Source organism: Physeter macrocephalus, chromosome 21 (genome assembly GCF_002837175.3).
Source record: "Physeter macrocephalus isolate SW-GA chromosome 21, ASM283717v5, whole genome shotgun sequence".
Lineage (NCBI taxonomy): Eukaryota > Metazoa > Chordata > Mammalia > Artiodactyla > Physeteridae > Physeter > Physeter macrocephalus.
Window position 1 is genome coordinate 76,552,416 of NC_041234.1, and position 17,569 is coordinate 76,569,984.

Below are 17,569 nucleotides of genomic sequence, written 5' to 3' on the forward strand. Positions count from 1 at the left end.
GGGTTGTGAAAAGAAGAAGAGTTTGATGTGGGACATTTTGAGTTTTGAGATTCCTGAGGTCCATCGAGGTAGAGATATTCAAATGGCTTTGAAATTCAAAAGACAGGGGAGTTATAGATACAGATTGGGAAATCATTGATATATAGGTGATATTTTAAACTGTGGGAGTAGATGAGATCATCCAAGAAGTGTATATATAGAATGAGAAGATCATCAAAGATAGAACCATAAGGAATATCAACATTAAGGAACAGATTGAGAACGAGAGCCTAGGAAAGGAAAATAATCAGAGAGAGAGAATGAAGAGAGAAAGAAAACATATGATTAACATTTTAAATCTTGTTTCTGATTGTAATTAGTTGACTACCTATTGATTTCAGTTCTCAAAGAGCTTTAACATAGTGAGGAGGGCACTACCTTGTTCATTCCTGAATCTCCTACACCAAGCACAGTGCCTGCAATAAATATTTGTTAGAGCAAATGGAATTGAAATTAGAACTTCATTCCTTTGTTTTGTTTGCTTATTTCTGGAGTGTGCAGTGTGTGTTGCCACTGATATTTTAAGTTCATAGTGAAAAATCATTTCAATGTGTCCTAGGCTTGGTCCCCTTCCAAACCAATCCCCAGGACAACAGTTTTCATTATAACCTTCTGTCTTTGCCATTCTGGATGGAATTCTGTGCACAGAAGTTATATACATATATGGGTATATCTATGTAACAAATTGCAGTACAGGAGCCCCCTGGGCTCCCTCAGGCTCTGGTATGACATATTTGAGCCATATAAATTCAGCTTCTCCTCTGGCATCTGTTAGCCGACTCACTTGCAACTCCACCTCAGCAGTGGTCTCTTAGTCCTCTCAAAGCAGGGAAAGAGTGCTGTGTGCTGAGAGACCATGGCAAAGAATCCTCCAGAGAACTGTGAGGACTGTCACATTCTAAATGTAAGTTGATTCATATTTTTTATTCCCTTTTGAGCAGAAGCGTGGCTTCACAGATTTATCATATTGCAATATGAACATTAAAAAGTGAAATCAAGTGACTTTGAATTATGGCTTGCAATTTTAAGGGCTATTGTGTATTGTTTTATTCTCTCTGTTCTTTGCTTAGGCAGAAGCTTCTAAATCCAAGAAGATATGTAAATCACTTAAGGTTTGTGGACTGGTGTTTGGTATCCTCACCCTAACTCTAATTGTCCTGTTTTGCGGGGGCAAGCACTTCTGGCCTGAGACACCCAAAAAAGTGAGTAAATGCACATTATTATCCAGTGTTTCTGTTTTGAGTTTGATTGAATTTAATTAGTGATTGACATGTATATTACTCTGAAAATGAAAGTCATTAAGTTATTTTTGCGTATATTTTTTGGTGGTATGAAAAACTCAGTCAAGGTTTGCTCTCTCTTTTTTGCCTAATTATTTTGGTAAAGGAAAAATATGTTTTCTGCATTTTTGTTAATAACGATAAGATGTAGAATTACCCATTCTTTTATAATGTTTTATAAGGAGTTAAGATTCCTCGCAGAAGCAAAATTTTTACTGTAAGAAAAAATACTTTCAATCTTTCTTTCAATTATCTGGGCAGAAGCTGATGGAAAAGTAATTATACTACCACATAAGAAGAAACCACAAGAAATGGCAGCAAAGGATTTTCAGGGATTATGTTTCTGACTTAATGCATCTGCTGTGAGGACAGGCAGCAAACTCCTTTTCAGAAGGAGCAATTCTCATACCTGAATTCATGTTTATTTGTGCCTCAAAAAAGAAAACCGAAAAACCTAGAGCTTTTCAGCTTCTCACGAGCCACAGTCATTGGTGTCCCACCGAAATAGTAATGCTACAAGGTAGCAAAGTGACACCAAGTCATTAATCACAGATATCTCACAATGCTTCTGATACTACGGTTATTTGGTGAAGCTTGGCTGGCCATTGTAGTTGATATTAGTGTACCTTAGTGTTATTGTTACTCCTGGGCTCACACACAGTGGCTAAGTTTAGATGTGACCCAAAGAAAATCATAATCCCTTCATGCCAACAATTTCCATTTGAAAGAGAATTAATAAATGTACAAGCTATAAACTGTGAAGATGGTTTTCTGGCTTTGCCACATTTTTCTCTCTGCATGTGGGATGTTGTTGTTGCTACCATTATTATTAATTTGTTGTCATGGGATGCTCATTTCTATTTGATAACCGACATAGGAAGGGAAAGGAAAAATCCAGGAGGGAGGATAAAATATAAGAAGATAATGGATTGGTATGAACCATTAGGAGCCAAAGGAGTGATAGGAGCAGAGAGGAAAAAATATGGATCAATGAGGAAGGAGAGGCAGGGGGTGAGGAAGTATAGAAAATAGAAAACCAAGTGGACAAGTGTCCAAAAGAAAACAGAGAAGTGAGGCATAGTCACCTTTGGATTCTTCCCCTCTGCTACCATACTCACTTTCATTTAGTACTAGAGGCTACCTTATCAAGTTTAAGTCAGCGGGAGAATGAATAGCAAGCTTTGTTTACTTGCTTTTTTATTTATACCTTGTTCCAGAAAGGATTTCACGCATCATCCATTGCCTATAGTTAGTCCTTTCTCTTATCTCTCTCACTGCTCTCTGCTTCTGAACTGCTCACTGTTCACATGTCTTTCTAGAGAAGCCACCTATATTCAGACTAGCAAGGTGGGCAAAGCAATTGAAATCAGGAAAGAAACAGCAAATGAATAAGAGTGCCAAGATGCATACCAATCCAATTCTGCTATTACTTAGCTAATTCCCAAGGTAACATGCTATCCCACGAATTGAATCTTGGATCCTCTTGACAATTACAGATGGGTTAGAAGAGAATAAACCCTTTCATCCTCCATGGCCATAATGTTCTTAGCTGGGTGTAGTAGGTAGCTAGTCCTTCTGACCACCCAAACATGTCTGCCTAAACATGGGGCCAGATGGTTTTTCTAGTTTTATTTTAGCCATTGGAATTGTAAATTCTATTTTGAAAAATTTTATGTGTTTTTCTAAACTTACAATGCTATTTGTCTCGGTGCAACTATAAATGACTAGATGGGGACCTTGCTTTTATCTAGCAAGGTGCCAAGCTCACTAACAGAGCCCACGGTCACCTCTGCTTCTGTATTATATCGTCTTTGATTCTCACTCCAGTTCACTTTTTTTTTAAATATTTGACATGCATTAATTTTTATTAATTAATTTATTTATTTTTGCTGTGTTGGGTCTTTGTTTCTGTGTGAGGGCTTTCGCTAGTTGTGGCAAGCGGGGGCCACTCTTCATCGCGGTGCGCGGGCCTCTCACTGTCTCGGCCTCTCTTGTTGCGGAGCACAGGCTCCAGACTTGCAGGCTCAGTAGTTGTGGCTCACGGGCCCAGTTGCTCCGCGGCATGTGGGATCCTCCCAGACCAGGGCTCGAACCCATGTCCCCTGCATTAGCAGGCAGATTCTCAACCACTGCGCCACCAGGGAAGCCCTCCAGTTCACTTTTTAATGCATTATAAGGAGCAATCCTGTGATTCCTCAAAGCAAATGTAAAACCTAGTCACTGCATGCACAGAAGAGGTGAGGTATGCTACCAAGTAAAGTTTATCAAGAATCAAATCTCTCAAGAAGTAATCTGTTTCAGGATGTGATGTTTAGCAAAGGGAGTCTCAGAAATGAACAAAATCATTACAAAGTAATCTGGTAAAAGATGATAAACAGGTGTCTCCTGGGGCAAGTTTTTCCACCATGAACAAAGGTTGTTCGTTCTCTGTTCCAATGGGGAGTTACAATTTATTGCCTTTGATAGTTAAGCCCTGACCTTCCCCACAAGACCAGGCTGGGTCCATTGCAAACTGAGGAACCAGCTGGAGATGTGGATGCTCCACTAAGCCCACTACCTTCAGTTCCCAGACAAAAAGCCCCAGGGAACATCTGTTGTTTCCAATGGCTAGGGCTGCCAATAAGCCTGCCTCGGAGCTGACTTATGATTGTTGGGAAGTGAAGAGTAGTCAGACTGGTCTTGGAAGAAAATTTGCAGAGGAAAAGGATCCAGGCATCTTGCACAAATTAAAGAGGGTCCCCTAAAGAGTATGGCCTGGCAAGAAACAGCAGTTAGCAGATTAAAACCCAGGCTCTTCTGGACTTTCCTTTACAAGCCTGTGGGATCTGTGGGGACTCTTGGGGCCCTTGGTGCAGAGAACCGGTGATACTGCTGTGCTTATGGATGACAGTGATGTGTTTGGCATCCCGGGACTTTCTCCAAGTTCTTAGCATTTGCTCCTCTAGCCTCCGCCACACATCCTTTTTATTTTGCTTTTTGACATCTGTTTATAATTAAGTGTTTATTTAACATTCCACATCTGATGTTGACATTTCCATGCCAGTAATTTTCCCCCTCCTCCTTCTATTACCTCCCACCTTGGTGTGGACAAAATATCCAGATTCTTGATCTAAAACGGGGAGTAAGCCGTGATGGACTCCCTCTCCTCACACATCTCAGGCATGAGCACATACACACACGAGAGAGAGAGAGAGAGAGAGAGAGAGAGAGAGAGAGAGAGAGAGAGAGAGAGAGAGAAAGGGGTGAAAATAAAATGAAACAAGGAAAACTAGCTTTGGGAGAGCTGTTGCACTCCCTTACAGGCTACAGATCCCCAATCCACAGCCACATATAGAAGCCACTTGAGCTGAATGAAAGCCAGTCCATCGAGTTCTGTATTCAGCTTTCTCAACCAAGCAGAGGACCTATTCAGTCCCAGAGATTTTGAGAGAGCATCACAAGGCTTCACTTTCAGGCAGTGACTGCCCAGACATCTTTGAAGCAGATTCCCAAGAGAAACATTCTTGCTTAAAGCTCCCTGTATTACACATTGAACCTGAAACAATCCGGAAATCAACTCCCCAGCTAACTCATCCAACATAGAGAAAACAAGTCAGAAAAATTCCAGCCTTTAAACCAACAGTTGATAGATATAACACAGACCTTGTAGCTGATCCCTTCCAATCCTTTGTAGAATGAGGCAGAAGAATAATAAATTAAATTAATGAAATGCTGCCCTTCCTGCCATATATAGGAACCGCCTGGTGACTTTAGGGTATTTGGAAAGGCTAAGTCCTAAAGCCCACACAGCAATCCACAGATTCCTGGGGATGTCTCCTCAATTTCTGCATACTACCAGGATGAGATGAGAAGGGGTAGGATAGGTGGGCATCCATCTGGCCTCCCCCTCACCTCAACTGCAGATGACCATTAAAAGAGTTTTACTCAAGACTGCAAGCCCAACAGCACTCTAGGCTGAAAATCTTCTGCTCAGAAAAAGCACTTTCCTGCTAAGTCTGGATCGGGCTTTCCTGTGCCTATTTCTTTAAGTTGGCCAGAGACCAACTTTCTTCACTCCCCCTCTAGGCACATGGGGGATACAACTTTCTTCCCCGAGTTCCCTGGGCTTTCCTACACAGCAGTTTGATGAGTGAAATGTGGGTCTGGAGAAGCATTTCATCCCCTCAAGGGAAGACATGGAGATGGAGCTGAAATCTCTTAGCAGGGGGACTGAGCTTCACCAGATGGTGCCACGTCAGCGTTTTAAAAAAGACTTCATTTTCTTTTCCTCTCAAACCATTTAAAGAGCAAAGTCCACCCTTGTCCAGCCACTGTCACGGGCTAGCTCTTGGTCTCGGAGGCCAAGGGGCAGCATCGATTATGTAGAGTAGGACTCTGGCTACTAGGGGCACATTCTTATTCAGTCTCTTCATTCTCCTAAGGCATTTGCTGGGCAACTTACTTGGTACCAGCCGGAAAAAACCTAGGTCTTCAAAGGGAGCTGTCCTTCAGTGGCTGAGAGAGGGATTGGGGTTACTGTAGGGAAAGCAGCCCAGGAAATCAACAGGTAGTAGCAGTCCAACGGTTCAACCTGACAGGTGTTAGCCAAATCTGAACAGAATTGATTTTGTCAAACTACGATATATAAAATAAATAAACAACAAGGACCTACTGTATAGCACAGGGAACTATATTCAATATCTTATAATAACTTATAAGGGAAAAGAATCTGAAAAAGAATATATATATTATTATATATTTTTATATATATGGATAACTGAATCACTTTGCTGTACACCAGAAACTAACACAGCATTGTAAATCAACTACAATTCAATTTTTTAAAAAATTGATTTTGTCAACTATTCAACATTGCATTCGGCAATGGGTGAGAAATAAAGATGGGAACTGAGCCTCCAGAGACACTTGGTGACTTGTCCAAAGTCACACAGCTTGTAAGTGGCAGAGTTGAGGCTAAGACTAGAACCTGGTCTAGAGCGTCTTTTCACTATTCTTCAGCTGCATTTAAGAATAAGGAGTGGTGAGGGTAGTAGGTAGGGAGAAACTTCCAAGCCAGCTTGAGGATCTAGATCAGGGCTCCCCAACCCCCAGCAGGTACTGGTCTTCGGCCTGTTAGGAGCCCGGCGGCACAGGGCAGGCGCGCCAGCGAAGCTTCCTCTGTGGCTCCCCATCGCCCGAATTACCGCCTGGACCATCCTCCCCCCACCCCCGGTCCGTGGAAAAATTGTCTTCCACGAAACCGGTCCCTGGTGCCAAAAAGGTTGGGGACCGCTGTTCGACATGAAATAAATGGGGTTTTTTTCTATTTGAAAAAGAGGAATGTCTGTGCTGCCTATGCCAGTTTTTTTCAGGACTGAGAACTGGTGATTGAAGATGCAGGAGTCCAACTTTGCATAAGAAACAATGTGTCTGCTTTGTGTTGGTTAAAGAAATACCCAGAGGCCCTTTAATTCCCACAGGCTAGGTTGGTAATAATATAGTACAATGCATTCCCTTCCTTTCCTTCCAGCCTAACACCTGCTAGCCAGCTATTCTGAGCATGTATTTCACCTTTGGAGAGTGTACCTCATAAACAGTAAGAAATGAAGGTAGAGAGAAGAACAGCTAGATTAATCATAGGCTTCAAAAAACAAACCTAAGCCAAATGTCCTCAAATCCCTTTCAGGACAAGCTAAAGCTACCTGCCCCGAAACAGATCCATCACGCTGAGGTCTGAGGCAGCTTTACTTTTTATAAAAATCTTTCTTTTCTGATCTCAGAGATTGTCACAAATTGAGGCCACAAAACACAGCAAACTGTGAAAGGAGGATGTTAGGGCTCATTTGCTGCCTGAGTGGAGAATTTAACTGGACTGAGGAAAGAATTCCTGAGCAGGGAAGAGACATGAGTTTGTGTTCTCTCCACGTTTTGTCAGTGTGGTCTTCTTACATCCCTCACTCCTTGGGGTTCACCACGTATCTATCTCGTTTCACTTCTGAGTCATATTCCACCCATTGGTTTACCTGTCCAACGCCAGTGTTCTGGTCCTTCATAGTTGAGACCAGCCTTCTGTGTGGATGGAGTGGGAACCCATTTGAGTGCTGCTGGAAAGATGCCCTTGCCCTTAATATACCTCTTATTCCTGGTGCCACTGTGCTTAAAAACCACCATTAGTAATTCATTCCTTTGAGTTAAGTATTGCACTCATTTTTTTAAACAAACACCCATCACTAATACCTTAGTGTGAGATCAGTTGTCAGATTGATTTCTTCTTTGATATAAGGTACCTGAAGCACCATGAGATTCCTAGATATCTAGACAGGAGTCAGAGGAATAGAGGGAGATGGGAAGAGGAGGAAGGGCTAGGAAGGTACAAAGAGGGCAGGATATTAAAAGAACAGAAAAGGGAAGCTAGAAGCACCAAAGAGTAACTTGCCCTAATGTGCCGGTTTGGTGGAAGTGTACTTCTCATCATACTCTGTCCCTGCTCTGTCCTTCCTGGAATAAAGCTGAGTTGGAGGCAGTCTGATATGAACTACTGGGAGCCCACTCACACTTCCCTCAGACCAGTCATCCTTCTCTGCTTTAGTTTGCATCTGGAGTGGACAAAACCATTTATTCCCTCATCTCCAGAAAGACCCTCAGCCCCTGAGCCAGTGAGCTTAGTAGACAGAAAAGTACTTCTGAAGCCAAAGGCATGAGCTCAGTCTTCATATGGGCCAGTGAAGCTTGCATAGCCATTACCCAGGCAATGTGCTCCACAGGGACCCGGACGAGACAGTATGTCTGGATTTGCTCAAACCTATCCCTAAGCAGTCCAAAGTGGGCCACCGGCATAATCTTCCTAGACAAAGGACAGTCTGTTCCAAAAGGGCACCTTTGATAGTGGAATTCCATCTGAGTGAATATATAGCTCCCTACCCCCCACCCAGATTTTACATATAAATGAAGTCATTCTGATCCCACTACCATTACTAACAAAAAGGCAACATGCTAGTGAATAAATACAATCAGAATGAACCCCTCCTCCCCTACCAAAAAAAAAAAAACCTCTTTGAAAGAATGCTGAAAATAATCAAGATCTGCTGAGCTTGGCAGTTTCCAATAGTTTTCATCTAGCAAGGTGTCCAAGTGAAGTGCATTGCCAACAGTGCAGGAAAACTCATTCCACAGAAGTACACTGAAATCCTAAATGTCACCAGTATGGTTCCATAGTCTTCTACCAATGATTGAAAATACAGCCTGTATTTTCTCTTTTGCCCAGGTAGGCAGTGTTCCAACATCCCCTAGTCTCTAACCTCATTTTTCCGTGCAATAATCCATCAGTTGTGCTACTGATGAAACAAACACCCCACCCCACCCCCAATGACTAGTGGTGTCGACATTTGTCTCAACAATGGATAGTATTTCTAAAGAAACTCCCCCCCTGTCGGGAGATCTGACAAGACTGGATCTGAGGTGGATGCCTCTCTCCTCTACTTAGGTCAGGCCCACTGAGAGCTCAATTTGTTGCCATAGGTAGAAGTTTCTCAAGCTGGCTGCAGAGCTGGAACTGAGGACAAATTTATAACTAGAAGCAAATAGCAAGTCTAAAGGAATTTTCTACCTGTCACAAAGCAGGCCAGACTTGCTGTGTTAACTCTGCAGTTGCTGGAAAGTTCTAAATACTGTTTTCCTTCCCCTTTTAAAATATGGTCTCTTAAAAGACCTTTCCAATGCTCAAAATCTCTCTTTAGGAAGATGAGAATTTGCCATTGGTGGGGAAAAGGTATTCAACATATACTTCAGCTCTAACCATGTCCAAGGCACTATAGGGCAGCAAAGAGGTAAATGACATTGTCTCTTGTTTTCCTACTCAGCGACTACATCAACTTTGCACACTTGAAGTAATATTGCTTCTACAAACCCTTCCAATTTGTTTTTCTGCTTGAGGTGGGGAAGTTTTGACCAGGTTATACTAACATTCAGTCACAGATACCGGCAGACATTAAAAAACAACCCAACCCAGCACAAGCAATACAAGACTACCACTGGGAACAGTATCATTAGAAAGCAACAATGGCCCTGTAGATGACTTGCTTTTTCAGGCTTTTAGTTTACCAAATGTTTTTCATAAGGAAAAATGAGAATGAAGAAACTCGATAGCCAAAGGCCTCCTAACAACAGGGATAAGATAGACTTCCACATGGCACCATCAGGTCTGGCCTGGTCTGTGACAGGTAACAAATTCCTTTAGGTTACTTATTTGCTTCTAGCTATAAACATGTCCTCGGCTATAAGTATGGGACTGGTCCTTTTGGTCCTTAGAAAAATTATCTCTTTTAGAGGGTATGAGAGAGTCTGGGGTTTTGTTTCAACCACTCAAGAGCAACCTGACATGCAGCTTTGCCAAGGCGATCTTCTTGGGAGACTCCCTATTACATAGTGCATATTACAATTCACAGCTGTTGAATTCTATATGCAGGAGAATCTGGAGAACTTGAAGTCAGCTGAATCGGGTTTGGAAAAGAAAAATCAGGAATCAACTGAATGAATTTGGTTAGGCCATAACAGAAAAGGTTAGGGGAAGGCAGTAAATGTTTCCTGGAGCTTAGAGGACAAAAGGAAGCAGTTGAGGTCAGGGTAAGACGATTACCTAATGTTCACCAAAGAGAATGGTCTTCAGAGTTTTCAGAGTCTAAAAAGTACAGATCCAAGACTGTTGAGACAATATTAAATCCCTGGATGGATAAGATAAAGAGCAATGCCTAAGCATTCTAAATCTGTTCAAATCTCTTTCTCAGCCCTAGTGAATTTCCCAGGGAGTAAGTGGGTGACTACTTAGAAAGGGAAGTGGTAGCTTAAAGAAGCAGTATAGGTTTTTGGTGATTCCTCTGCTTACCACAAGTGGAAAACACCTTACAGGCTGCTTTGCAAAATATCATTTGCTATTTAGTCAAGGCTGCCAAGAAAACTGTTGGAATTCTTAGTAATTAGTTCAGCAACTTGGCTTGAATACAAAACACTGGCTCTGAAGGGATCCCCATATCAGCTCCAGTGCCAAAAAACAGCTTACTCGAGTCTCAGAGAATTCCCAACAGCAAGCTGCTGAGATGGCACCTCTCTACAAAGGCTCTGGAAAAAGAAGGTGCCCCAGATATTACCCAATTAAAGTGTCTTATGAAGGGACATACTGAGTATCTTAGCGTTTGTGTTCCTTTGTTCTCCCAGACATATGACATGGAGCACACTTTCTACAGCAACGGAGAGAAGAAGAAGATTTACATGGAAATTGATCCCGTGACCAGAACTGAAATATTCAGAAGTGGAAATGGCACTGATGAAACATTGGAAGTACATGACTTTAAAAATGTAAGTTGGATATTTTCCCCCTAAAGCTTCCCACTTAAAACATTAGAACATTTGAGTCAAGTTAAAAATAGCCTGTAGCCTCCATTTAATTTATAAGACAGAGTTTTCCCTTTCAATTCAAATTTTGCCAGCCTGGGGCCCTGACAAACCATGAAACTCATTAATTGTGGCTATTTCAGGAAGTTTTGTTATTTTTTGTCTGTTTTATAGGGATACACTGGCATTTACTTTGTAGGTCTTCAAAAATGCTTCATCAAAACTCAGATTAAAGTGATTCCTGAATTTTCAGAACCAGAGGAAGAAATAGATGAGGTATGTAAGAAAAATAATAGTAATAGTAAAAGCCATAATTTATTGGGGGCTAACTCTGTGTCAGACATTGTACTAAATGCTTTACCCTCATTTGATTCTCACAACAACCCTATAGATAGGTACTATTATCATCCCCATTTTCAGATGCAGACCAAAAAGTGACTTGTCCAAGGTTACACAGCTAGCGCAGAGCAGATTGGGATCTTGAACTCAGGCCTTTCAACAAACCTAAAGTTCATGCTTTTAAGTCCAACGCTGTACTTTTATACCCGGGTAACCATTATGTACATTTGCTTCCAAACCAAAGATTTCTGGTAAGAGGGGTGAGCGGGAGGAACAAAACCAATCCTGCCAAAGATAAAGTCCTGAAAAAAAGCCCCAAGGCCACCTGGATCCTTGCCACTTTTGTCACACTGTGACATTCACCTATTCTGAAGATTTTAGTTCAACACTACGATATATAAAATAGATGACCAACAAGGACCTACTGTATAGCACAGGGAACTCTACTCAATATCTTGTAATAACCTATAGGGAAAAAGAACCTGAAAAAGAATATATATATATATATATATAAAATATAACTGAATCACTTTGCTGTATACCTGAAACGAACACAACATTGTAAATCAACTATACATCAATAAAAAATTAAAAATTAAACAAAAAAAGATTTCAGTTCATTCACCTTACCATTTTATGCTGGGCTGCTAATGGAATCATCCACCTTTAACATATCACTAGGAAAGACAAAAGTAAAGAAGGTGAGAACTACAGTATAATACAAATTCTCTGAAAGCACACTCCCAGGCCATGGTGAGGTAACCTAGGGCAGCGGTCCCCAACCTTTTTGGCACCAGGGACCGGTTTCGTGGAAGACAATTTTTCCACGGACCGGGGACAGGGCATGGTTCAGGTGGTAATGCGAGCCATGGGGAGACATGGGGAGCGGCAGGTGAAGCTTCACTCGCTTGCCCACCGCTCACCTCCTGCTGTGCAGCCGGGTTCCTAACAGGCCCGGGAGTTTGGGACCCCTGACCTAGGGCACCAGTGCAATTGCTTAATGGCCACTATAGGCCTAGTGGGAGATGGAGGATTATTGCCTAAAATACAGCCATCGGTAAAGCCCAGGAGACTTAATTTTTCCCTGATATCCTGACTGTAATTATGGTATGCTGCTATCTATGACAGCATACCTCCACTGTAGCCAGAAGAAACAAATATTGGGTTGGGTTGGTTTGTTTTAGTGTTTAACTGGCAAATCTAAACTGAGATTATGCCAATGGCACAGTGGCCACTCTATATACTGTAAATACCTCTTTCATTTTCTTCTGTCTCTCCCAGGTTCTTTTTCACTTTTCTCCTGCCCAACTCTCTCCATGTTAATTCTCATCTACCCATTTATCTTTTTCTTTTACTTTTCTTATTTTGGGGGGTGAGGTGGTGTGGGGATCACTTTTTTCTTTCCATTACCCAAGTCTCAGGGTTGTCACTGGCTCCCACAGACATGATATTAGTCTCCTCATGTCCAGAGAAGTTACAGACCCTGGATCCTAGAATTTCTAAGAAAAAGAAGATTTCCTCCAAAGACAGTGCTCTGCTCCCAAGGTCTATGGCAAGTGAAAAGTTTTGGAGATTTTTTTAAAAAATAAGCCTAATTTGGATGCATCTGAGGAAGAGAACAACTTCCAGGATATTAGGGATTACTATAGGGGGCAAAAGTAAGATGAAAGGAGAATCAAGAAGATAAAAATCTATTATATCCAATATCATATGCTGCTTTTTACAGAAAATAATGTAAGCATTTGAGCAGGGCCAGCCAGCAATGACTTCCCAAACTGACACAACAAGATTTATTTTTCTGAAAAAGTTAAAGGCTGGGACTTCCATGGCAGCCCAGTGGTTAAGACTCCATGCTTCCACTGCAGGGGAACTAAGATCCCACATGTGGCATGGCAAAAAAAAAAAAAAAAAAAAAGTTAAAGGCAAAGGCCCATAATGTCTCATTTTGGCCCTAATTTATTCTTCAGTTAATATTGTCAGATTGTCTAAATAACACAAGTATTCATCTCATGATAGTGAAATTGCTTTATCTTCAAGAAAATTCTATTTTTTTTATTCAGGCTACAGATTTTTTTTATGAGACAAATTTGTGGTCCTGAATGACAAAAACCCTCTTATTCTGCACTTCCCTCACCACTGTATCCATACTTTGTACATGTTAAACATGCAGAGCAGGTATATAAATAGCCCTGATTTTGCTAACAAAGCTAGTCAACGTACCAACTTCATTTTATACAGTCCCTTTCAATGCATCCCAAGTCTTTACTGACTCAAGGGCAAAGGAGCTAAGATGAGAGTTTTAAGTGACTAGGAGAAAAATTATACAAAGCCATATTTCAAAGAATAAAAACACTGAAATCATAAAGCTAGAAAGAAATAAAAGAGAAAAGGAAAAGCCTTATTAAGAGTAGGGGAAAAAATGTCAAAGCCCAGGAGACAAATGATTAAGAGCTAGGTATACAAGACAACTACTTCCAACACTAGAAACAGAAGAGAAGGGGGCATTCTTGACAATATAAGGGAGGCTACCTAAACAAAAAACATTCTGTGAGACAAATTCTAAGCATCTAGAATGAAAGGAGTAAAATAGTAGTAAGGCCAGTGAAGTCACAAGTTAGACCTGACTTTGAAACAAAGTATCTTTGGTACTACAACTATACCATTAACACACAATCTTGTAAAACCAAAATATTAGGTTCTGGTGCTACTTAAGTGATTTCACCAATTTGGATTATAGGACTGTTTTTCAGCTTGAGATCAAATTCAGCTTGCAATCCTAGTCGTAAACCTAAAACAAGGCAGGCACTCACAACATCCATTTAAAAGAAAGAAAACAAATGTAAATCATTCAGGGTTCCAGAAGCCCAAATTAAAACATACATGGCCCAGTGGGAGGCCCAGAAAATGATGGAAAGCCTTCCTGACTTTAAGGGAAATGGTAGCAGAGAAGGCTCCTGTTTCAGTGAGCAGCCCTACTGTTAGACGGGAGAGGGAGGGACCAGTTGTTAACTCTCCCAAGGGCATCTACTTCACTGGGAGCTCTGGGACTGGAATTATTATTCAGACTCAAAATATGGTATTTTCCAGGATCCCATAATGTCTCACTCATTTTATGAATTTCTCTGCCTATCCCCACCCTGAACTACTTTCTTCTCTCAGAATGAAGAAATTACCACAACTTTCTTTGAACAGTCAGTGATTTGGGTCCCAGCAGAAAAGCCTATTGAAAACCGAGACTTTCTTAAAAATTCCAAAATTCTGGAGATTTGTGATAATGTGACCATGTATTGGATCAATCCCACTCTAATAGCAGGTATGGCCTCCTCCTCCTCCTCCTCCTCCTCTGTTTTCCAAAGTCAGTAACAGGTTAAAGTTCCCAGCATTCAGAGACTACACTTCTAGGAAAACAAATGATCAGCTTATATCTTCTTACATGAAACTGTATATGCTGACTGCCAGTGAGGAGGGAATTTTTCACAGCCAAGTTATAAATCAGATAAATTAATGCTGACAGGCTTTTAAATATCCCAGCAAAGGTAACGCCACCCTAATGTGAGTAGTGATAACGAAAAGCTAATCTGTCTCTCTTTGCACATCTATATTCATTGCAGTCGGGCTACCAGACTATGGCTCAAACCACTGTGTGCCCAACCCAAGAACAGAGGAGAGAAGAGCCAAAACAATGCTCTGTTGTCTCAAGAAGGATTTTCTGTGTCAAATGGTGGCATCCTCCCCGGATGATAGGACAGTCACTGCAATACAAATTTCTTTGTGGCTATTTTAGGAATCAGTATAAAAGTAATTGGGTGCTAAAGGTCCAGAGTAAAAGACTCCAGCTCTCAACTTCCAGTCAGCCCATAGAGATGGCAAAGTCCCTGGACATCTTATTCTGCCCACCTAGTATAGAATTTGGCCTCCCCCATTCTGGACAGCATAGATTACTACATTTCCCAAGAGAGAATGCTCTAACCAATGTGGGCATCTATTGGTACTCTTTGGCCTTAAAAAAAGGCAACTAGGGACTTCACTGGTGGTGCAGTGGTTAAGAATCCACCTGACAATGCAGGGGACATGGGTTCGATCCCTGGTCCGGGAAGATCCCACCTGCCACGGAGCAAGTAAACCTGCGAGCCTCAACTACTGAGCCCGAGCGCTGCAACTACTGAAGCCCATGTGCCTAGAGCCCGTGCTCCTCAACAAGAGAAGCCACAGCAATGAGAAGCCCCCGCACCGCAATGAAGAATAGCCCCCGCTCCCCACAACTAGAGAAAGCCCACTCGCAGCAACAAAGACCCAACCAGCAAAAAAAAAGCAACTAAGTGCAATTACTACAACTTCTGCTTCAGCATTCTTCTCCTAAAGGACGTTAGTGGAAATCATGATGAAATCTGAATAAAGTCTGTAGTTTAGTTAATGGTATTGTACCAATGCTAATTTCTTAGTTTTGATCATTGTGCCGTGGTTATGTAAGATGCTAACATTAGGGGAAATTGGGTGAAAGGTATACAGAAACTCTGTACTATCTTTGCAACTCTTCTGTAAATCTAAGATAATTTCTAAATACCAAGTTAAAAATTTTTTAAGACAGGAAAGAGAAGGGATGAGGAAGGAGGACAGAGGGCACTGAATCAAACCAGGCAACCAAAAAAATATTTACTGAGCACCTGCCGCGAGTAAACTCATTGTGGGAGACACCAAAGTCCCCTGCCCTCAGTTTTTAATTTAATATGCTAATAAGGCAAAGCAGTAAGTGATGCCAAACGAGCAAAGAAGTCTATGTACATGGGAATGTTCAAATTTCTTTTGTTAGATCTCCATAAGATATCACCTGCCAGAGCTTGGAAAAGTGCTTCATTCATGCCTAAATGATGGCAGTGAGAAGACACAATGAAAATCTCTATCCCCAAATGCTAGTTCCCCAAGCAAAGCAGTTGTATCACAACTTTGTGTTTATTACCTTAGTTTCAGAGTTACAAGACTTTGAGGAGGATGGTGAAGACCTTCATTTTCTTACCAATGAAAAAAAAGGCATTGAACAAAATGAGCAGTGGGTGGTCCCTCAAGTGAAGGTGAAGACCCGCCACGCCAGACAAGCAGCAAGTGAGGAAGAACTCCCAATCAGTGACTATGTGAGTTCTGTTCACGTTTTTCTTGTTAGAGGAAAAACAAAGAGCCTTCACAAAACTCACTACCCCTCAGATCAAAGTCACTGAAAGGATAATGATCATTGCTTTAAGAAAAAAGTATTTAAGAAGCTTGGAATCCCTAGAAGACTCGTTCAAAATCAATCTTGTTAATATCCTGTAATATACAATAATGGAAAGGAATATGAAAAAGAATATATGTATAACTGAATCACTTTGCTGTACAGCAAAAATTAACACAACATTGTAAATCAACTATACCTCAATAAAGTTGTTCTAAACTTTTTTTAATTAAAAAAAATAAAATCAATCGTGATCTAATCCATTGATGTATCTCCAAGATCAGGCTCAGGAACTTAATTGCTCACCAGTCCCTAACTCCTATAGTCTTATACTCCTCCCCTGCTTGGTAGACCTCTTCCTAGTGAACCTGCCCCCTCCAACACTGGCTTCTTCTTCTTTCAGACTGAAAATGGAATAGAATTCGACCCCATGCTGGATGAGAGAGGTTATTGTTGTATTTACTGCCGTCGAGGCAACCGCTACTGCCGCCGCGTCTGTGAACCTTTACTAGGTTACTACCCGTATCCATACTGCTACCAAGGAGGGCGGGTTATCTGTCGTGTCATCATGCCTTGCAACTGGTGGGTGGCCCGCATGCTGGGGAGGGTTTAATAGCAAGTCTGAGCTCGAGTGCTGAAACTTCTGGCAGCCAACATATAATAAATGCATGCTATTCAATGAATTTCTGCCTATGAGGCTTTTGGCTCCTGGTAGCCAGTACTCCAGAATTACTTGTAGGTAATTCTTCTCTTCATGTTCTAATAAACTTCTACATCATCATCAATGGCCTGATTGCTGCTGAACACACTGTGTAAGTGTTTGTTAAGAATATTCCCTGCAACTGAAATGGAGCAGATCCGTCTCACGTGGAAGACAACAATGAAAACTTGCATTTCATCAGGTTTGGGAAGTAGGAAAGGGCAAAGCATAAGGATTCTCAAATACTGTATTTTACTAGGCGGTACTGAGAAAGTGGAAATAAGGGCTGATGATAAAATGACCCCATAACTGATGCCTAAAAAAAATGTATCCTTTTGTGCATACCCCAGTGTTTAGTTATGTGAGAGACATATAGTGGACTTGCTTAAGCATCTCTTAAGCCACTGGACAGGCAGTGAGTCACAGCAGGCCAACACTAAAATATTCTAAGTGCTCAGACTCAGCAAAGGAGAAAGCTAACCTAGCAAAAAGGGTCCCAGGCTCTCCTCCTGTGAACAAGAACTCAACTTTGGACAAATTCAATACTTCATAAACTTCAGGTATGACTTCTCTTTTAGATCAGTGTCTGGTTACATAACTTTCCAAGGCAATAACCTGGAAAATGGGGACCCATAAATA

At 41.4% G+C, this 17,569-nt stretch overlaps 1 protein-coding gene across 1 annotated transcript; it reads left to right on the plus strand.

The window, feature by feature from the left end:
• The first annotated feature begins 853 nt into the window (after positions 1–853).
• Positions 854–17,015, plus strand: TNMD (tenomodulin). The gene is made up of 7 exons (XM_007109676.2): positions 854–943; positions 1,110–1,241; positions 10,509–10,649; positions 10,860–10,961; positions 14,184–14,337; positions 15,987–16,153; positions 16,634–17,015. Exons 1-7 carry the CDS (start codon positions 896–898, stop codon positions 16,841–16,843), a joined length of 954 nt encoding a protein of 317 aa, XP_007109738.1. The 5' UTR covers positions 854–895; the 3' UTR covers positions 16,844–17,015.
• The last annotated feature ends 554 nt before the right edge of the window (positions 17,016–17,569 follow it).

What these genes read in the sequence shown, in the direction of transcription:
- TNMD (XM_007109676.2), top strand. Translation starts at nt 896, where the DNA reads ATGGCAAAGAATCCTCCAGAGAACTGTGAGGACTGTCACATTCTAAAT. An exon ending in GGCCTGAGACACCCAAAAAA is followed by an intron (nt 1,242 to 10,508) that starts GTGAGTAAATGC and finishes TTGTTCTCCCAG; the next exon opens with ACATATGACATGGAGCACAC. An exon ending in CAGAGGAAGAAATAGATGAG is followed by an intron (nt 10,962 to 14,183) that starts GTATGTAAGAAA and finishes TTCTTCTCTCAG; the next exon opens with AATGAAGAAATTACCACAAC.